The 22,857-nt window shown below is 39.4% G+C and overlaps 3 protein-coding genes across 3 annotated transcripts; all 3 read right to left on the bottom strand.

Moving 5' to 3' along the window:
• Positions 1–1,018: 1,018 nt before the first annotated feature.
• On the bottom strand, positions 1,019–3,701 carry LOC133010535 (leukocyte elastase inhibitor-like). The gene is made up of 6 exons (XM_061078123.1): positions 3,477–3,701; positions 2,761–2,898; positions 2,540–2,657; positions 2,311–2,453; positions 1,969–2,136; positions 1,019–1,417 (listed from the first exon to the last, which is right to left on the bottom strand). Exons 1-6 carry the CDS (start codon positions 3,699–3,701, stop codon positions 1,019–1,021), a joined length of 1,191 nt encoding a protein of 396 aa, XP_060934106.1.
• A 3,434-nt stretch (positions 3,702–7,135) lies between these two features.
• Positions 7,136–10,005, bottom strand: LOC133010242 (leukocyte elastase inhibitor-like). Its single transcript, XM_061077746.1, has 6 exons — positions 9,820–10,005; positions 9,103–9,240; positions 8,885–9,002; positions 8,659–8,801; positions 8,371–8,538; positions 7,136–7,816 (listed from the first exon to the last, which is right to left on the bottom strand). Exons 1-6 carry the CDS (start codon positions 9,985–9,987, stop codon positions 7,364–7,366), a joined length of 1,188 nt encoding a protein of 395 aa, XP_060933729.1. The 5' UTR covers positions 9,988–10,005; the 3' UTR covers positions 7,136–7,363.
• Positions 10,006–15,923: 5,918 nt separating this feature from the next.
• On the bottom strand, positions 15,924–19,258 carry LOC133010241 (leukocyte elastase inhibitor-like). The gene is made up of 7 exons (XM_061077745.1): positions 19,159–19,258; positions 18,648–18,902; positions 17,937–18,074; positions 17,721–17,838; positions 17,492–17,634; positions 17,155–17,322; positions 15,924–16,606 (listed from the first exon to the last, which is right to left on the bottom strand). The coding sequence occupies exons 2-7, from the start codon at positions 18,879–18,881 to the stop codon at positions 16,196–16,198; spliced, it is 1,212 nt and encodes a 403-aa protein (XP_060933728.1). The 5' UTR covers positions 18,882–18,902; positions 19,159–19,258; the 3' UTR covers positions 15,924–16,195.
• Positions 19,259–22,857: the final 3,599 nt, after the last annotated feature.

The raw sequence follows: 22,857 nt of genomic DNA, 5'->3' as shown, positions 1-22,857 counted from the left end.
ACAATTACACACTATAATCTCTCTGTTGCCAGACAATGCTCACAAGAGAGAGGTGATGTCTTTAGCAGAGTTTGATACAGACGTCTTCATGTCTCTGGAGCTGGGACATAATGTGACTTCAGCTCATTGTTCTATTGCCCTCAAGTGAAATGATTTTGTTTTGAATAACAAGGATCTGGAGGTGCATTCAAAATAATCTGCAGTGTTGAGTTTAATTGCAGCGTCGTCTGTTCACAGCTTCTTTAAATGAGCTCATCACCTGAACCTGTGCTTCCACTTTTATTTAACATACTTAGGAAACAGTGAGTGTAGATATAGAGTCACCACTCTAGGGCCATTAAATGACAAACTATTCAACTGTATAAGAAATACAAAGTGTGTTTTAATATCTACATTTTGTGACCTGGTGCTGACCCCATTGTCTGTCGCCATTTTTTCTATTTGATAAGAGCTTGTTAAGGCAGTTTTGTCATCTTCTTCTTTGTTTTAATATGTATTTTTCAGGTCACAAAACAATTGAGAGTGACACAGTTGTGAAAAACAAACAGCACAGAAACATTTGGGCCACATTTTTCTGAAGTGGGCTCTAGCGCAATTTATGCTATTTTTCAGTTGTTAATTCTGCTATAAACTGCATGAATACTTTCTGATTACAAACTATGCTGGTTCACTTCTATATCATAATTAGTTTTTCTTTGGTATTTCTTTGGTTTATATGTTACGTAATTACCATTTTAAACGTATTCAATATTGCACAGCTTCTATCGTTGTGAACAAGTCTGACCCGGGCGATCTCCTGCTGCTTCTTCACATGTGAAACACAAACTCCAGAAATTGTCTTTCCAAAATCAACACACATATCATTGTTGGATCAAAAATATTCTTTTATTAATATCTTCCTCTTTAATTTCAGAGCAAAAACAGAAGAAAAATCAATATGCTAATTAGCAAAAATCCCAGAAAATAAAGCCCCCAAGGATTAAACTTTTATTTGAATATCTTCTTCTCCTGGTTCTGTCTACTGAGGAGACGAGAACCTGCCGAGGAAGAGGATAGACTTGGTTTTATTGTGCCTGATGAAGAAGAGGAAGGGGTGGTCTGCTGTGAAGCTACAGGGACCATTAGTGACCACGGCTGCTGTGGCTGCAGCCGCCTCCGTGCCCTCCTCGTTCACCTCCACGAAGGCCTTGTGTACCACCTCAGACAGAAAGAGTCCTCCTTCACTGTTCATGCCAGACAGGTCGGCCTTTGACGGGTTGAACACGTCCATCATGCCCAGCTTGGACAGAGGCTCGTTCAGCTTGTAGTCCTCCTCCAGCTTGAACTTTGGCAGGTGAACATGGACATCTGAGTGCACTAACATGTTTCCCTTGTTGGTCCATTCATTCAGCCTCTGCAGCGTCAGCTCCTTCTCCAGCTGGAACAGAGGGAATACATTTGATCACATCTCTAAAGCCTAAGAAGAGGGTGTCTTGTCATTAAAAGACTGAAACATCTGACGACGTTAAGGTACACAACAGAAGTTATGTCCCTAACATCTGCTGGTGGTCGCTAACATCCGATAACACCAACTTGTGGTAGGTATTAATAAGGACAGTACAAGGGATATTCTCCATGTTGTTGTATATTCCACCCCCTAAAAAAACAGTCATCGATTGAGTTGCTGTTGCCTCCTTTTAGCTAAACTTCAGTTGTTTAGTAAACACAGTGTCTGTTACAGACAAATAACATTGCACAGGCTGGTAAGTTGGTTAGATGCATAATATACACATGTAGCAGTTTTACCATTTTGGTCTCTACCAACTCCTGAGGAGAATATCTGTCTTTTTAGTGCATAGATGTTCAACTTCCTTCACCAGCTGGTCTCCATCTTTGTCTGTCTGCTGTTAGGTGCTCGACGTGGAGTGAGCAGCAGCTTTTATCTGAGCTTCTCAACATGAATAAATCTGTTGATTTTACTCTGTGTACCTTCAGCAGAGGGTCAGATCCGTCTGTGGACTGTTTAGGCAACAGGATCAACATGCTGAGCTCCTCCTCCACATACGGCAGCTCCAGGATCTTCAGAGCGTGGTCAGGGATGTAGTTGTAGGGCAGATTCTTCTTCTGGAACATCATCTGGACTGGTTTGCTCTCAGTCTGACACACAGAAACACAAACAACTATTAAAATGTCGATCTAGCTAATAATTCCACTGTGATTAAGTGACTATCTACTCTAGTTTGAGGAGCTTGGGGACATAAAATGTAATAACCATAAATGAAAGTACACACAATAAACAACATGCTAAATTGTGATAAGCAATTTTTTTACCTGGCTGACTTTAAAGGGCATCTCTTTGGTGTTTGCTTCATCAAAGCGGTTCTTCCAGTTTGCCTTAAAGTAGATGGCATTGACCAGAACCAGCTTCGTACCATCAGAGACTATTCCCGGCTTCACAAGATCTTTTATTTTATCTGAAATGTAACAGAAAACCTGACAATTCAGAATAATGTAGAATGATTTATTCCCTTTTTCATTATATTCATGTGTAAAGTCGTACTTTCTGTCTGCTTCTCGACCCAGGTGTTGATCTCCTCTCTGCTCGCCTCTGCGGCCCCGATGAAATCCACAGTCTTCAGGTCGGCCTGGTAGTACTTACGCGTGTCGTCCAGGAAACGCTGCAGAGAGCAGATTTCATCTTATACTTTCAAGGAAGTAAAAAAAAAAGAAATCTACTGAAATATCAATTTCTACTGCAATAAGTGGAAAATTAAAACTCACAGGGAGGAACTTTGCAGTTTTCTCCCCATACAGACGATTGGCTGTTTGCAGAATGTATAATTTCGATGGTGAGTTGATGTCTTCGATAAACTTCTTGAATTCGGCGTGGAAGTCTTCCCCAGGTTGGAATGACAGGGCCTGTGTGGAAGTTTGGATCGACACATGACATTTAAATGCTTTCAGACGTGCACCTAAGAGTCCAGGGTCTGTAGGTGAGGAAGCTAATCTCCGAGTCAGTTGCTCAGAACCTTTTTCTGGAAGTTTTCCTGCCAGCCCACTTGTAAAATGTCTGTAAAATGTAGAAATCAGACGGTTCCAAAATCTCATCTCTCACCTGCAAATTCTACATATTCACACGCAGAATCTGTGTATAGAGATTTCTTCTGTAGAAACCCGAGTAAGACACTTCAGATTAAAATCTGCACATTTTTGACCGTGAATTCTTTAATAGATGAGACGATAATAAGATACAAGTAAGAAACTTTAAGATCTGTTCTTGTTCCGAAAGCAAACTGGTTTAATGAACTGAACTGAACTGTCAGTTCAATGTCCTGCTGTCAGAGAGCAGCACATACTGGACCTTGTGTCAGGGGATTTATCTAGAGTCAGAAGAACAGATGGTTTAGAAACACTGTTCAGTCTGCTCCATCGTAACCAACTGGTCCCACAGCTCTGACTCTCTGAATGACAGGTAACAGAGACATGGTGTGATGTACCTCTTCCATTTGAGCAGCTGTGTCTCCTCTGGCTCCCAGGTAGACCATAGCCAGAGCTGAACTGATGCTCAGAGGAGACACCAACATATTCCCTGATGGGTTTGCACGGCTCAGAGTCTGGAACAGCTGCACATCGCCTGAGATGACGATTGAGCTTCGGGCTGACCGATTGACGTGTATGTCGTTGTGGTCGCCGGGGACGTAGATGCTGGTGTGGATGCCCATAGCTGAGGATGAACAGTTGTACTGTAATGAACAAAAAATGCTTTTTATACATATATATATTTTCGAATCTGAACAGAAATGCACCTGATTGCTATTTGATTGTATTTCAATTTTGTGCCGAACAAAAGGTGTCAAGACCCCCGAGACCACCAGATGAGTTGGGATTGAACCAACTTAATTTTCTTTGTATATGGAGCCAAATCATAACAAACATTCTCTCACAGCGCTAGAAAAATCCCCAACAAGTCAAATCAGATGGAATTACATACGCAAAATACCTGAGAGATGAGAAGATGTGGAAGCAGAGAATGTGAACCTGGAGGTTGAGTGGTCAGTAGAGGAACACTACACAGTATATATCCAGTATATGTGTGGGTGTGACTGGGCAATAAGTCACTGACTGCTGAGGACAAAACACAGCTAAAGGCCAACTGGCACCAGTGGAAAAAAACTAATCGGGCCCAATTCCGAGGAAATGTTTGCACAACGTCTTTGTGCGATGACTCTGATAAAGTTTATTCATTAATCTTTATCGGTTTTACTGAGAATCTTACACGGAAGTTGTATTCAAACACATTGTTGATGTTTTACGACCTTTTTTACGACCTGTTTTTATGCTGCAATTGTAAAGCAACTTGCTCTCTTCATGCTTTTAATCTCTACAAATTTCCAGAGTAATGACATAAAGGACCAAGCCTCTGTGAGCAATACAGACGCAGTTACAGCAAACCAGTTAGAAAATGTTCTTTTATCCCTAAATCATTCTAAAAGTGGGGTTCAATGCCGTATATACGATTAAATCAAATCATGCAAAAGAAAACTAATTAAATGTTGCATTCAAAATGAATTAAGCACTGACCGTGTGCAGGAGTTATGGTGAAAATATTAAATCTCTCATGCTTTCAAAGTTTATAATGGAATCAGATTAGCAGAAGACAAACACAGTGAAGAGCATTCAGAATGTTATGTTCTCTGGGTGCCACAAACTAACTCTAAAATTTTTGGTTTATATTAATAAATAATCAACTTTATTACTGCACATGTCTACTGTTAACCCTCTGAGAGCCACTGGGCCTCAAATATCATGTTGTCTTTAGAGCGACACGACTCTTCAATGGTTTCAGCTGCCGTTTTTCCTGTTAAACTGAATAAACAGCTCTAACAAGCAAGCCCCTGTTTTGTGAGTAATTTACATCACTTAGCATTCACATTCTTCCTTTTCTCCAGGCAATGTGTCGTCCATATTGTGGAACTGAATTTGTTGGACGTTTGTTGGATGTGGCAGCAGTGTCCATCACTTTAAGGTGTGCCCTGAAAACACTTCTGTTGTCCTTTTCTTTAATTGCAGTGCATTTCTGTAATGTGTGGTGTGGTGTTGTGTTGTCAGATTGATGAAGATGTTTTAAGACTGACACCATATTAACAAGTTCATAATTTATGTCTTGGCGTTACAAACATCGTTCATTAATTTAATCAATTCAAAGCGTCACACACCAAAGCCATGGTGTCATTATCACTCTGCCTCATAGACTGTATATAGAGCTCTGCCTGTCATTTATTGTCCACTTGATAGCGCAATAGAGCAAATGGCGGGACTGATCCACACAGCGGTGGAGAAGGAGGTGAATGTCCGTGTGTTGATAAACAGATGTTCTTCACTTCGTCACTTCATCAGGACCTTATTCATTTATCACTGATTTCATATGTTTTTATACTTTAACACTATACTTTTTCCACCACTAATGTACAGGACATTTTGTAACATGAAGTTTATCTAAAAAAAACCCTCATCTTTGATGTTTTTTACATGATTGACAGATGTCTATTTATTATCTTATAATTGAATTTTTATTGCTATTTATTTGACCTCCTTACTCTTTATATTTATGTCATTCACTTATCTCTGTTTGTTTGTTGACCTGTGCTTTTTGACACGTATCATATTGGAATGTTGTTTGTATGAACAGGGTGAGCTTCAAATTGATTCCCCCCCGTGGATTCAGGAATAAAAAAAAAAACGGATACGGAACAATATGCAGTGACAACTTCATCTTCTTTGATTGGATGCAGAATAACAACCGAATCAGGAACATGACAACTGAGACTGAAGGAAAATAAATATTTGTTTCAGACATGATGGATTGATATAAATGAGAAAAACTAGAGAATCTCAAAACTCCGGTGAAAGAAAATCGAAAATTAGACAATTGTTTTGTGTTGGATACAGTTCAGTAGTCGTTGATTTGTTTTTGCAGTTTGAAGTCGAGCAGATCTTTGAATTTTACTCTTTTCAATTCATTTTAAATTGTTTTGAGTATTTTGGTTCTTTGTTACATCAGCCCTGTTTCTTGAAAAATGTCGGTGAACTGCTCATTTTACTTGCACACCACTCCTGTAACTTTATTCTTTTATTTCCTGGATCTTTTCTGCAACGTATTTACTACTGATAACAATTACACACTATAATCTCTCTGGTGCCAGACAATGCTCACAAGAGAGAGGTGATGTCTTTAGCAGAGTTTGATACAGACGTCTTCATGTCTCTGGAGCTGGGACATAATGTGACTTCAGCTCATTGTTCTATTGCCCTCAAGTGAAATGATTTTGTTTTGAATAACAAGGATCTAGAGGTGCATTCAAAATAATCTGCAGTGCTGAGTTTAATTGCAGCGTCGTCCGTTCACAGCTTCTTTAAATGAGCTCATCACCTGAACCTGTGCTTCCACTTTTATTTAACATACTTAGGAAACAGTGAGTGTAGATATAGAGTCACCACTCTAGGGCCATTAAATGACAAACTATTCAACTGTATAAGAAATACAAAGTGTGTTTTAATATCTACATTTTGTGACCTGGTGCTGACCCCATTCTCTGTCGGCAATTTTTCTATTTGATGCCTTCTGATTTGTTTTATGCAGTTGTATTCACTTCCTTTCATAAGAGCTTGTTAAGGCAGTTTTGTCATCTTCTTCTTTGTTTTATTGTGTATTTTCAGGTCATAAAACAATGGAGAGTGACACAGTGGTGAATAACAAACAGCACAGAAACATTTGGGCCACATTTTTCTGGGCTATTTGCTGCGCAATTTATACTATTTTTCAGTTGTTAATTCTGCTATAAACTGCATGGGTACTTTCTGATTACAAACTATGCTGGTTCATCATAATTAGTTTTTCTATGGTTTTTCTTTGGTTTATATGTTACGTAATTCTGTCACAGCAGGAAATAAACTGCACATTAATATCTTACTTATTAGAACCATTTTAAACATATTCAATATTGGACAGCTTCTATTGCTGTGAACGAGTCTGACCCGGACGATCTCCTGCTGCTTCTTCACATGTGAAACCCAAACTCCAGAAATTGTCTTTCCAAAATCAACACACAAATCATTGCTGGATCAAAAATATTCTTTAATTAATATCTTTCTCTATAATTTCAGTGCAAAAACAGAAGAAAAAAACAAACTAATTAGCATAAAGCCCAGAAAATAAAGCCCACATTTAAAGGATTAAGCCCTTTTCATTAATTAATATCTTCCTCTAAAATTTCAGTGCAAAAACAGAAGAAAATACCAAGCTAATTGGCATAATCCCCAGAAAATAAAGCCCACATTTAAAGGATTAAGCTTTTATTTGAATATCTTCCTCTCCTGGTTCTGTCTACTGAGGAGACGAGAACCTGCCGAGGAAGAGGATGGACTTGGTTTTATTGTGCCTGACGAAGAAGAGGAAGGGGTGGTCTGCTTTGAACAACAGACCCTCGCTCTGCCCACAGCTAACTGAGATGGCAGATTTTCTGCCGGGTTCCTTAACCACCTTTAGCTCAATTCCGTGGGCTGGTGTGGCTGCCACCGCCTCCGTGCCCTCCTCGTTCACCTCCACGAAGGCCTTGTGTATCACCTCAGTCAGGAAGAGATTCTGTCCGCCGTTCATGCCAGACAGGTCGTCTGACTTGCGGAACACTTCCGTCATGCCCAGCTTGGACAGAGGGTGTTTCAGCTCGTAGTCCTCCTCCAGCTTGAACTTTGGCAGCTGAACGTGGATCACTGACTCGACCATGTTTTCCTTGTCGGTCCATTCATTCAGCCTCTCCAGCGTCAGATCCTTCACCAGCTGGAACAGAGCAAATACATTTGATCACGTCTCTAAAAACTAAGAAGAGGCTCTTTTCTGATTAAAAGACTGAAACATCTGATGTTGCCTAAGTACACAACAGAAGTTATGTCCCTAACATCTGCTGGTGGTCGCTAACATCCGATAACACCAACTGGTGGTAGCCATTGATAAGTGCAGTACAAGGGATATTCTCCATATTGTTGTATATTCCACCCCCTAAAAAAACAGTCATCGACTGAGTTGCTGTTGCCTCGATTTAGCAAAACTTCACCGGTTTAGTAAACAACACCGTTTCTGTTAAAGACAAATAACATTGCACAGGCTGGTAGAGTGTAGGATGAATGTTATACACATGTAGTAGTTTTACCATTTTGGTCTCTACCATTTCCTGAGGAAAATATCTGGCTTTTTAGTGCATAGATGTTCAACTACCTTCACCAGCTGGTCTCCATCTTTGTCTCTCTGCTGTTAGGTGCTCGACGGGGAGTGAGCAGCAGCTTGTATCTGAGCTTCTCAATATGAAAACAATCTATTGATTTAACTCTGTGTACCTTCAGCAGAGAGTTGGAGCCGTCTGTGGACTGTTCAGGCAACAGGATGAACATGCTGAGCTCCTCCTCCACATACGGCAGCTCCAGGATCTGCAGAGCGTGGTCAGGGATGTGTTTGTAGGGCAGCTTCTTCTTCTGGATAATCATCCGGACTGATTTGGTCTCATTCTGACACACAGTAACACAAACAACTATTAAAATGTTTATCTAGCTAATAATTCCACTGTGATTAAGTGACTATCTACTCTAGTTTGAGGTGCTAAGGGACATAAATAAGTGTTTTTTTACCTGGCTGACTCTAAAATACATGTCTTCGGTGTCTTCTTTATAAAAGCAGTTCTTCCAGTCTGCATTCAAGTAGATGGCATTGACCAGAACCAGCTTCGTCTCTGCAGAGACTATCCCCGGCTTCAGGAGATCTTTTATTTGCTCTGAAATGTAACAGAAAACCTGACAATTCAGAACAATGTATTCAGAATTCCCTTTTTCATTCAATTGAGGTGTAAAGTCGTACTTTCTGTCTGCTGCTCGACCCAGGTGTTGATCTCCTTTCTGCTCGCCTCCATGGCCCCGATGATATCCACAATCTTCAGGTCGGCCTGGTAGTACTTACGCATGTCTTCCACGTATGCCTGCGGAGAGCAGATATCATGTTATACTTTCAAGGAAGAAAAAAAAAAGATCTATTTAAGTTTCAATTTCTGCTGTGATAAGCGAAAAATTTAAACTCACAGTGAGGAACTTTTCGTTTTTGTCCCAATACAGACGATTGGCTGTCTTCAGATTGAATGATTTCGATGATGAGTCGATGTCTTCGATCAGCTCCTTGAATTCGGCGTGGACAGCTTCACCAGGTTGGAATGACATGGCCTGTGTGGAAGTTTGGATTGACACAAGACATTTAAATGCTTTCAGATGTGCACCTAAGAGTCCAGGGTCTGTAGGTGAGGAAGCTAATCTCAGAGTCAGTTGCTCAGAACATTTTCTGGAAGTTTTCCTGCCAGCCCACTTGTAAAATGTCTGTAAAATGTAGAAATCAGAAGGCAACAAAATCTCGTCTCTCACCTGCAAATTCTACATATTCACACGCAGAATCTGTTTATAGAGATTTCTTTTGTAGAAACCCAAGTGAGACACTGCAGATTAAAATCTGCACATTTTTAACACTGAAGTCATTAATAGATGACACGAAAATAAGATACAAATAAGAAACTGTAAGATTTGTTCTTCTGTTCCGAAAGCAAACTGGTTTAATGAACTGAACTGAACTGTCAGTTCAATGTCCTGCTGTCAGAGAGCAGCACATACTGGACCTTGTGTCAGGGGATTTATCTAGAGTCAGAAGAACAGATGGTTTAGAAACTCTGTTCAGTCTGCTCCATCATAACCAACTGGTCCCACAGCTCTGACTCTCTGAATGACAGGTAACAGAGACATGGTGTGATGTACCTTGGCCATTTGAGCAGCTGTGTCTCCTCGGGCTCCCAGGTAGACCATAGCCAGAGCTGACTTGATGCTCAGAGGAGACACCAACATATTCCCTGATGGGTTTGCACGGCTCAGAATCCGGAACAGATCCAAGGCAAAGGCTGTGATTGAGCTGCTGATGGCGGCCATGGCTGAGGATGAACAGTTGTCCTGTAATGAAAACAACCTACTTTTTAGACATATATATTTTAAATCCGAACAGAAATGCACCTGATTGCCACTTGATTCTATAACAATTTTTTGGGGAACAAAGTGTGCCAAGACCTCCGAGACCCACTAGATGAGTTGGAATTGAACCAAACTAAATTTTGTTTGTATATTGAGACAAATCATAACAAACATTCTCTCAAAGCGAGAGAAAAATCCCCAACACGTCAAATCAGATGGAATTACATACGCAAAATACCTGAGAGATGAGAAGATGTGGAAGCAGTGAATGTGAACCTGGAGGTTGAGTGGTCAGTAGAGGAACACTACACCAGTATATATCCAGTATATGTGTGGGTGTGAATGGGCAATAAGTCACTGACTGCTGGGAACAAAACACAGCTAAAGGCCAACTGGCACCAGTGGAAAAAAACTAATCGGGCCCAATTCAGAGGAAATGTTTGCACAACGTCTTTGTGCGATGACTCTGATAAAGTTTATTCATTAATCTTTATCGGTTTTACTGAGAATCTTAAACGGAAGTTGTATTCATACACATTGTTGATGTTTGATGACTTTTTTTACGACCTGTTTTTATGCTGCAATTGTAAAACAACTTGCTCTCTTCATGCTTTTAATCTCTACAAATTTCCAGAGTAATGATATAAAGGACCAAGCCTCTGTGAGCAATACAGACGCAGTTACAGCAAACTAGTTATAAAATGTTCTTTTATCCCTAAATCATTCTAAAAGTGGGGTTCAATGCCGTATATACGATTAAATCAAATCATGCAAAAGAAAACTAATTAAATGTTGCATTCAAAATGATTTCAGCACTGACTGTGTGAACGAGTTATGGTGAAAATATTAAATCTCTCATGCTTTCAAAGTTTATAATGGAATCAGATTAGCAGAAGACAAACACAGTGAAGAGCATTCAGAATGTTATGTTCTCTGGGTGCCACAAACTAACCCTAACGTTTTTGGTTTATTTTAATAAATTAATCAACTTGCCAGCCACTGGGCCGTTTATGATCTCAAATATCATGTTGTCTTTAGAGCGTCACGACTCTTCAATGGTTTGAGCTGCCGTTTTCCTGTTAAACTGAATAAACAGCTCTAACAAGCAAGCCCCTGTTATGTGATTAATTTACAGCACTTAGCATTCACATTCTTCCTTTTCTCCAGGCAATGTGTCGTCCATATTGTGGAACTGAATTTGTTGGACGTTTGTTGGATGTGGCAGCAGTGTCCATCACTTTAAGGTGTGCCCTGAAAACACTTCTGTTGTCCTTTTCTTTAATTGCAGTGCATTTCTGTAATGTGTGGTGTGGTGTTGTGTTGTCAGATTGATGAAGATGTTTTAAGACTGACACCATATTAACAAGTTCATAATTTATGTCTTGGCGTTACAAACATCGTTTATTCATTTATTGAATTCAAAGCGTCACACACCAAAGCCATGGTGTCATTATCACTCTGCCTCATAGACTGTATATAGAGCTCTGCCTGCCATTTATTGTCCACTTGATGGCGCAATAGAGCAAATGGCGGGACTGATCCACACAGCGGTGGAGAAGGAGGTGAATGTCCGTGTGTTGATAAACAGATGTTCTTCACTTCTCCACTTCATCAGGACCTTATTCATTTATCACTGATTTCATATGTTTTTATACTTTAACACTATACTTTTTCCACCACTAATGTACAGGACATTTTGTAACATGAAGTTTATCTAAAAAAAACCCTCATCTTTGATGTTTTTTACATGATTGACAAACATCTATTTATTATCTTATAATTGAATTTGTATTGCTATTTATTTGACCTCCTTACTCTTTATATTTATGTCATTCACTTATCTCTGTTTGTTTGTTGACCTGTGCTTTTTGACACGTATAATGGATTCAGGAATAAAAAAAAATTGGATTCGGAACAATATGCATTGACAACTTCATCTTCTTTGATTGGATGCAGAATAAAAACCGAATCAGGAACATGACAACTGAGACTGAAAGAAAATAAATATTTGTTTCAGACATGATGGATTGATATAAATGAGAAAAACAAGAGAATCTCAAAACTCCGGTGAAAGAAATCGAAAATTAGACAATTGTTTTGTGTTGGATACAGTTCAGTAGTCGTTGATTTGTTTTTGCAGTTTGAAGTCGAGCAGATCTTTGAATTTTACTCTTTTCAATTCATTTTAATTTGTTTTGAGTATTTTGGTTCTTTGTTACATCAGCCCTGTTTCTTGAAAAATGTCGGTGAACTGCTCATTTTACTTGCACACCACTCCAGTTACTTTATTCTTTTATTTCCTGGTTCCTTTCTGCAACGTATTTACTACTGAGAACAATTACACACTATAATCTCTCTGGTGCCAGACAATGCTCACAAGAGAGAGGTGATGTCTTTAGCAGAGTTTGATACAGACGTCTTCATGTCTCTGGAGCTGGGACATAATGTGACTTCAGCTCATTGTTCTATTGCCCTCAAGTGAAATGATTTTGTTTTGAATAACAAGGATCTAGAGGTGCATTCAAAATAATCTGCAGTGTTGAGTTTGATTGCAGGTCGTCCGTTCAAGTTTATTTATTAATCTTTATCACTATTAGTGAGAATCTTACACAGAAGTTGTATTCATGCACATTGTTGATGTTTTACGACCTTTTTTACAACCTGTTTTTATGATGCAATTGTAAAGCAACTTGCTCTCTTTATGCCTCTAATCTCTTCAAATTTCCAGAGTAATGATATAAAGGACCAAGCCTCTGTGAGCAATACAGACGCACTTACAGCAAACCAGTTAGAAAATAGTTTTTATCCCTAAGTAAATTAAATCATGATAAAAGTGATGTTTAATGGCGCATACGATTATATGAAATCATGCAAAAGAAAACTAATTGTACGTTGCATTCAAAATGAATTCAGCACTGACTGTGTGCAGGAGTTATGTTGAAAATATTAAATCTGTCATGCTTTCAAAGTTTATAATGGAATCAGATTAGGAGAAGAAAAACACAGTGAGGAACATGCAGAATGTTCTGTTCTCTGGGTGCCACAAACTAACTCTAACATTTTTGGTTTATTTTAATAATAAACAACTTTATTACTGTTAACCCTCTGAGAGCCACTGGGCCTCAAATATCAAATATCATGTTGTCTTTAGAGCGTCACGACTCTTCAATTGTTTCAGCTGCCGTTTTTCCTGTTAAACTGAATAAACAGCTCTAACAAGCAAGCCCCTGTTTGTGAGTAATTTACAACACTTAGCATTCACATTCTTCCTTTTCTCCAGGCAATGTGTCGTCCATATTGTGGAACTGAATTTGTTGGATGTTTGTTGGATGTGGCAGCAGTGTCCATCACTTTTAGGTGTCCCCTGGTAACACTTCCAGTGCGTTGAGCTCTCAGGACCAACGTAGAAATGTGTGTCTGTGGGATTTACTGTTATAATGTCTCGTCCTCACCCATCAAGGAAGGTCACAGTCACCGCTGGCAACCATGAAGAAACATTTCTTATCCATGCCAACCTTTGGACCTGGAGTTACATAACTGCCACCCGACTCCCCCACTTCAGAAGCCCTCCCTCCCTTTTCCTGTGTCCCTCACACCTGAGTCACAATATGAGTTCATGAGAAATTTCATTGAATGTTAATAATTAAAACACTTCTGATATATAAGTTAGAAGTTCCCTGATTTCATGCAAGGACCAAATCAGACAAAAACACCTCATCAATGATCAATGACACACGCACATATTTTGGTGGCTACAATTTTTTTTTTTACATTTTTCAAACAGGCCTACGTATTGCTTAAGAAAAATATAATTTTACTTTAATTGCATTTATTTGCCTAATTAAAAAATGTTTTTTAACTCCACGTAGGAGATTTTGTTTTACTTTGTTTGTCTGTCTGTCTCTTAGTAAGCGTCTCTTGGTGCCTCTCCAAATAAATGGGTGGATTTGTGAATTTTGTTTCAGCTTCTTTTCAATCTATGGCAGTAGCGGGGGTGCACATGATCGCAAACAAATGTCGCTTTAACGAGCATCAGATTCAGAGAGACAGGTACACAGAATACAGAGTGAAGGAAAAGTTCTGGCATGAGACAGAGGGCGGTACCGCTTGAGGTTATCTGCACAGCTGCAGCTGAAACTACGAGATCTGACTGTCTGCATGGACAGTGTTGATCAATTGATACATTAAATGGTGTGCCTTTCAGCTTTCAATAAATTTGGTTATCAGAAAAAATATATTGAATATTCATATTAAACATATCAATATTAATAGTAACTTGAATTGATTAAAGTTTCCTCGGGGCACCACCCTTCAAAGGAAGGGAAAAGATAGCCAATTTAGTGATTAAGTCTCATGAAAGTACTAACAACAAATTTGGAACTCTGATTAACAATTAAATTTATAACTATAACCAAAATCACCATTAGATCAGGGGTGTCCAAACTGCGGCCCGCCATCCATTTTTAATTGGCCCGTATCAAAGTCTAAAATATAATGCACTATGGCCAACTGTATTGCACTTCTTAATTTAAACACTAGGTGGCGCCAACTTACTGCTGACCTGCCAGCTGTCCTTCAGACCAAAGCGAAGCATCACTGCTCCCACTGAGGGCAACATTCCTCCCATTACAGGTGAGTTGAAAATATACACAGTTTTCAGTTGTTAATAAGCCCAATTAATTAATAAATTCAGTCAATTAAAGTTAATGACAATTTGTTAACAAGCCCAATCATTTATTTGTGTAATAAGCTTGAAATATCCACAACCCTATTTCTCTCCTTGTCTCTCCCCTCATACAGGACAATGAAGGGGGATCAGCACCCGAAGAACCAATCTGAGGCTGTTACTGAGAGAATTACCTGCCAGCCTTTTTGTAAGAAATAAGATCAAAATCTATTAATGGAGAGCTATGATGGAGGCTTTTTTTCGTAATTTACCTGCATTTGATTGATTTTGTCAATATTAGTGCATTAGAAGTGAGGCAATAAACCTCCAGCTAGTGAGTGGCCCAATCCTTCGTATATTTTTCTGTATTTGGCCCTCGGGGAAAAAAACTTTGGAAAACCCTGATTTAGATAGTTAGCAAAGTTGAAGGATATAGAGTTCTTGACAGTTTTGAGGTTAGCGAAATTCACACTTATGCATCATTAATGAAAACAACATTTGTGACAGAAAGACATTTATTAAGAAGATAATAAAGTATAAAAACACAAATGACTAAAGGTGTATTTACTATATAAATATGTGTATGTGAGTATGCATGTAGGTTAGGGAAAATAGCTAGTTGCATTCAATGAAAGACTGTGAATAGCACAACATGACTAATCCAATAAACAGTCTTTGCTGAGCCTAGTATGATTATTAAGCCCAGTTGTGTTACCCGTCCACGAAAAGGGGAAAAAAGGTGGGATATGTCGGCCTGAGAGGGATCCACCTGTTGGAGCCGTCACTGCTCGGGATGGAAGGAACCATTTCAAAACAGGAAGGTGTTATCACCTCGCTGGGATGCAAACTATCTTCAAATGAATTAAATATATTTTTATATTTTTTACCTTTTTTCTGAAGTGGGCATTAGTGCAATTTATACTATTGCTTTTCAGTTTTTAATTCTGCTATAAACAGCATGAATACATTCTGACTACAAACTATGCTGGTTCACTTCTTCATCATTATTATTCTTTCTTTTGTTTATCTTTGGTTTATATGTTACGTAATTCTGTCACAGCAGGAAACAACTGCACATTTATATCTTACTTATTAGAAGCATTTTAACAATATTCAATATTGGACAGCTTCTTTTGCTGTGAACGAGTCTGACCCGGACGATCTCCTGCTGCTTCTTCACATGTGAAACACAAACTTCAGATATTGTCTTTCCAAAATCAAACACAAATCATTGTTGGATCAAAAATATTCTTTAATTAATATCTTCCTCCACAATTTCAGTGCAAAAGCAGAAGAAAAAACCAAGCTAATTAGCAAAAATCCCAGAAAATAAAGCCCACCTTTAAAGGATTAAGCCCTTTTTATTAATTAATATCTTCCTCTTTAATTTCAGTGCTAAAACAGAAGAAAAAACCAAGCTAATTAGCATAAACCCCAGAAAATAAAGCCCACATTTAAAGGATTAAGCCTTAATTTGAATATCTTCCTCTCCTGTCCTGTCTACTAAGGAGATGAGAACCTGCCGAGGAAGAGGATGGTCTTGGTTTTATTGTGCCTGATGAAGAAGAGGAAGGGGTGGTCTGCTTTGAAGGGTTCCCCGCTCCACGGTCCTGAGCTGCTGTTTTCCCGGGGTCCTGTGGCCGCACCCACCTCTATGCCCTCCTCGTTCACCGTCATCAAGGCCTTGTGTACCACCTCGGTCACGAAGAGATCTCTTCCGCCGTTCATGCCAGACAGGTCGGCCTTTAACGGGTTGAACACGTCCCTCATGCCCAGCTCAGACAGAGGCTCCTTCAGCTCGTAGACGTCCTCCAGCTTGAACTTTGGCAGGTGAACCAGGATCTCTGCGTGGACTAACATGTTTCCCTTGTCGGTCCATTCATTCAGCCTCTGCAGCGTCAGCTCCTTCTCCAGCTGGAACAGAGCAAATGCATTTGATCACATCTCTAAAGCCTAAGAAGAGGGTGTCTTGTGATTAAAAGGCTGAAACAACTGATAACGTTAAGGTACACAACAGAAGTTATGTCCCTAACATCTGCTGGTGGTCGCTAACATCCGATAACATCAACTGGTGGTAGGCATTAATAAGTGCAGTACAAGGGATATTCTCCATGTTGTTGTATATTCCACCCCCAAAAAAACAGTCATCGATTGAGTTGCTGTTTCCTCCTTTTAGCTAAACTTCAGTTGTTTAGTAAACAGAGTCTGTTAAAGACAAATAACATTGCACAGGCTGGTAAGTTGGTTAGATGCATAATATACACATGTAGCAGTTTTACCATTTTGGTCTCTACCAACTCCTGAGGAGAATATCTGTATTTTTAGTGCATAGATGTTCAACTTCCTTCACCAGCTGGTCTCCATCTTTGTCTGTCTGCTGTTAGGTGCTCGACGGGGAGTGAGCAGCAGCTTTTAACTGAGCTTCTCAACATGAATAAATCTATTGATTTTACTCTGTGTACCTTCACCAGAGGGTCAGATCCGTCTGTGGACTCTTCAGGCAACAGGATCAACATGCTGAGCTCTTCCTTCTCATACGGCAGCTCCAGGATCTGCAGAGCGTATTCAGTGATGTATTTGTAGGGCAGATTTTTCTTCTGGAACATCATCTGGACTGGTTTGCTCTCATTCTGAAACACAGAAACACAAACAACTTTTAAAATGTCTATCTAGCTAATAATTCCACTTTGATTAAGTTACATCTACTCTAGCTTGAGGAGCTAAGGGACATAGACTGTAATAGCCATGAAAGTACACACAATAAACAACATGCTACATTGTGATTAATGATTTTTTTACCTGGCTGACTTTAAAGGGCATCTCTTTGGTGTTTGCTTCATCAAAGCGGTTCATCCACTTTGCGTTCAAGTAGATGGCATTGACCAGAACCAGCTTCGACATTGCAGAGACCATTCCTGGCTTCAGGAGATCTTTTATTTTATCTGAAATGTAACAGGAAACCTGACAATTCAGAACAATGTAGAAAGATGTATTCCCTTTTTCATTAAATTCAGGTGTAAAGTCGTACTTTCTGTCTGCTGCTCGACCCAGGTGTTGATCTCCACTCTGCTCGCCTCCGCCGCCCCGATGAAATCCACAGTCTTCAGGTCGGCCTGGTAGTACTTACGCGTGTTTTCCAGGAACCGCTGCAGAGAGCAGATTTCATTTTACTCTTAAGGAAGTAACAAAGAAATTCTATTTAAGTATCAATTTCTGCTGTGATAAGTGGAAAATGAAAACTCACAGTTAGGAACTTTTCGGTTTTCTCCCCATATAGACTATTGGCTGTTTTCAGAATGTATGATTTCGATGGTGAGTTGATGTCTTCGATCAGCTTCTTGTATTCGTCGTGGAAGTCTTCACCAAAGTAGAATGACAGGGCCTGTGTGGAAGTTGGGATTGTCACATGACATTTAAATGCTATCAGATGTGGACCTAAGAGTCCAGGGTCTGTAGGTGAGGAAGCTAATCTCCAAGTCAGTTGCTCAGAACATTTTCTGTAGTTTTCCTGCCAGCCCACTTGTAAAATGTCTGTAAAATATAGAAATCAGAAGGCGACAAAATCTCATCTCTCACCTGCAAATTCTACATATTCACACGCAGAATCGGTTTATAGAGATGTGTAGAAACCCAAGTGAGACACTGCAGATTAAAATCTGCACATTTTTAACACTGAAGTCATTGACAGATGACGCGAAAATAAGATACAAGTAAGAAACTGTACAATTTGTTCTTCTGTTTCGAAAGCAAAATGGTTAAATGAACTGAGCTGAACTGTCAGTTCAATGTCCTGCTGTCAGAGAGCAGCACATACTGGACCTTGTGTCAGGGGATTTATCTAGAGTCAGAAGAACAGATGGTTTAGAAACTCTGCTCAGTCTGCTCCATCATAACCAACTGGTCCCACAGCTCTGACTCCCTGAATGACAGGTAACAGAGACATGGTGTGATGTACCTTTTCCATTTGAGCAGCTGTGTCTCCTCTGGCTCCCAGGTAGACCATAGCCAGAGCTGAAGTGATGCTCAGCGGAGACAGGAACACATTCCCTGATGGGTTTGCACGGCTCAGAGTCTGGTACAGCGGCACATCGCCTTCGATGTTGATTGACCTTTGGATTGAGCTTCTGACTGAGCGTCCTGAGATGTTGCCGTGGTTGTAGTTGTGGTTGTTGCTGCTGCCGCCGCCCATAGCTGAGGATGTACAGTTGTCCTGTAATGAACAAAAACAGCTCTTTAGACATATCTTTTTAAATCTGAACAGAAATGCACCTGATTGCTGCTTGATTGCATTTCAATTTTTTGCGAAACAAAAGGTGCCAAGACCCCCTGAGACCCACCAGATGAGTTGGGATTGAACCAAACTCAATTTTCATTGTATATTGGGCCAAAGCATAACAAACATTCTCTCACAGCGCGAGAAAAATCCCCGACACGTAGAATCAGATAGAATTATCTATGCAAAATACCTGAGAGATGAGAAGATGTTGAAGCAGAGAATGTGAACCTGGAGGTTGAGTGGTCAGTAGAGGAACACTACACAGTATATATCCAGTATATGTGTGGGTGTGACTGGGCAATTAGCCACTGACTGCTGGGAACAAAACACAGCTAAAGGCCAACTGGCACCAGTGGGAAAAAACTAAACTGACCCAATTTCGGGGGAAATATTTGCACAACCTCTTTGTGAAATGACTCTGTGAGAAATACGGCCGCAGCTACAGCAAATTAGTTTGAATTATTATTTTTTTCCCTTAGTAAATTAAATCATGATAAAAGTGATGTTTAATGGCGTATACCAGGGGTCTTCAAAGTTTTTCAGGCCAAGGACCCCCAAACTGGTGGAGAGATGGAGCAGGGAACCCATGCTGTATATAGTGTATAAAGTTGTGTTTTATATTAAACTGGGCCTAGTGCCATGTATAAACATAGCTACCCTGTTATTGTGCATTTAATACTAAACTATTCAAATATTACACAGTTTCATATATTCATGTTTTTAATTTAAACATATATGTAGAAGAGACAGTGAATCCTCAAGCCATCTGTGGATGGAACACATACTCCAACATTAGTCAGATGTCGAACCCTGATGGGTAGCACACAACTTATCTAACCCTGGACGGATGGAGGTTGTCAGGCAGAGGGTCAAATCAGCCTCACAATATGTATTATGCAAGTCAATGTGTATATAAAGACATTTAAATTTGTGGGGAAAAAATCGGTTGAAAAATGAATAAAAAATAATTAAAAAAAATAAATAAAATTGTCTCGACCAAAAATGTCGCGACCCCCCCTGCAGTACCTCCACGGAACCCCTAGGGGTCGGGGACCCCCTGTTGAAGACCTCTGGCGTATTCGAAAAATCAAATCATGCAAAAGAAAACTAATTAAACGTTGCATTCAAAATGAATTCAGCACTGACTGTGTGCAGGAGTTATGGTGAAAATATTAAATCTGTCATGCTTTCAAATTTGATCATGGAATCAGATTAGGAGAAGACAAACACAGTGAGGAACATGCAGAATGTTCTGTTCTCTGGGTGCCACAAACTAACCCTAACGTTTTTGGTTTATTTTAATAAATAATCAACTTTATTACTGCACATGTCTACTGTTAACCCTCTGAGAGCCACTGGGCCTCAAATATCAAATATCATGTTGTCTTTAGAGCGTCACGACTCTTCAATGGTTTCAGCTGCCGTTTTTCCTGTTAAACTGAATAAACAGCTCTAACAAGCAGGCCCCTGTTTTGTGAGTAATTTACAGCACTTAGCATTCACATTCTTCCTTTTCTCCAGGCAATGTGTCGTCCATATTGTGGAACTGAATTTGTTGGATGTTCGCATTTCTGTAATGTGTGGTGTTGTGTTGTCAAATTGATGAAGACGCTTTCTTCCTTTGCTTGTGTTTGGTCCGTTTGCATGTGTTTTCTTGAGTTCCAGTGCGTTGAGCTCTCAGGACCAACGTAGAAATGTGTGTCTGTGGGATTTACTGATATAAAGTCTCGTCCTCACCCATCAATGAGGATCACAGTCACCGCTGGCAACCATGAAGAAACATTTCTTATCCATGATCAACCTTTGGACCTGGGGTTACATAACTGCCAACAGACTCCCCTTCCACAGAAGCCCTCCCTCCCTTTTACTGTCTCCCTCAAACCTTTAACATATTTGATATAACACCTCGTGGAACCTGAGTCACAATATGAGTTCATGAGAAATTTTATTGAATGTTAATAATTAAAACACTTCACCAACATAAGTTAGAAGTTCCCTGATTTCATGTAAGGACCAAATCAGAGAAAACACCTCGTTAATAATTAATGACACACAGATATTTTGTTGGCTACAAGAAACTGTTAATGTTTCAAACTGAATTTTTTCATTTTAAATGCATTTATTTTCCTTTTCAAACCCTAAGTAGAATTTAATTTCAGTTTTTTACCTCCACGTAGGAGGTTATATTTGTACTTTGTTTGTCTGTGTCGTGGGAATTTATTATGAGATGTGAAATAATGAGTTTCTCAGACCGAAGTTGTCTTTGAGTTTTAATTATTAGCTCTGCAAAGGGTTAAACAGTCAGCAACAAGGCTTCAGAGTACAACCACAAGTAATTAAAAAGAAAGGTTTTTAAACATCGTCCGTCTTGCATCACTTTCTACAGAAGGAGGAATCAACCCCAGCACCCAGTTGTACATAAAATTGTCAACAGGAGGTGAAATCACCAAGTGCACAGAAAACAGTCAAAACAGCAGTAAGACATTGATCAGTGGAATTTCCCATTACATCTGTCTGTGTCCTAGTGGACCTAGTTTGCATCTGTCTCTAGGTGCCTATCCAAATAAATGGGTGGATTCGGGAATTTTGTTTCAGCTTCTTTTCAATTTATGGCAGTAGCAGGGGGTGCACATGATCGACACCCCCGCAATTTGTTTCCACTTTCCCTTTTGACCCCGCCATTGTATCATAAAGACAGACACCATATTAACAAGTTCATAATTTATGTCTTGGCGTTACAAACATCGTTCATTCATTTATTCAATTCAAAGCGTCACACACCAAAGCCATGGTGTCATTTTCACTCTGCCTCATAGACTGTATATAGAGCTCTGCCTGCCATTCATTGTCCACTTGATGGCGCAATAGAGCAAATGGCGGGACTGATCCACACAGCGGTGGAGAAGGAGGTGAATGTCCGTGTGTTGATAAACAGATGTTCTTCACTTCTCCACTTCATCAGGACCTTATTTATTTATCGCTGATTTCATATGTTTTTATACTTTAACACTATACTTTGTCCACCACTAATGTACAGGACATTTTGGAACATGAAGTTTATCTAAAAAAAACCCCATCTTTTATGCTTTTTACATGATTGACAAACATCTATTTATTATCTTATAATTGACTTTTTATTGCTATTTATTTGACCTCCTTACTCTTTATATTTATGTCATTCACTTATCTCTGTTTGTTTGTTGACCCGTGTTTTTTGACACGTATAATATTGGAATGTTGTTTGTGTGAACAGGGTGAACTTCAAATTGATTCCCCCCCGTGGGTTCAGGAATAAAAAAAAATCAGATTCAGAACAATATGCAGTGACAACTTCATCTTCTTTGATTGGATGCAGAATTACAACCGAATCAGGAACATGACAACTGAGACTGAAGGAAAATAAATATTTGTTTCAGACATGATGGATTGATATAAATGAGAAAAACAAGAGAATCTCAAAACTCCGGTGAAAGAAATCGAAAATTAGACAATTGTTTTGTGTTGGATACAGTTCAGTAGTCGTTGATTTGTTTTTGCAGTTTGAAGTCGAGCAGATCTTTGAATTTTACTCTTTTCAATTCATTTTAAATTGTTTTGAGTATTTTGGTTCTTTGTTACATCAGCCCTGTTTCTTGAAAAATGTCGGTGAACTGCTCATTTTACTTGCACACCACTCCTGTAACTTTATTCTTTTATTTCCTGGTTCCTTTCTGCAACGGGGCAATAAGCCACTGACTGCTGGGAACAAAAAACAGCTAAAGGCCAACTGGCACCAGTGGAAAAAAACAAAACTGACCCAATTCCGAGGAAATGTTTGAACAACCTCTTTGTGCGATGACTCTGATAAAGTTTATTCATTAATCTTTATCACTTTTAGTGAGATTCTTAC

The sequence above is a fragment of the Limanda limanda genome, chromosome 9 (assembly GCF_963576545.1).
Source record: "Limanda limanda chromosome 9, fLimLim1.1, whole genome shotgun sequence".
Classification (NCBI taxonomy): Eukaryota; Metazoa; Chordata; class Actinopteri; order Pleuronectiformes; family Pleuronectidae; genus Limanda; species Limanda limanda.
The sequence above is the reverse complement of the archived record's forward strand: the minus strand, read 5'-3'. Positions and strand labels throughout refer to the sequence as shown.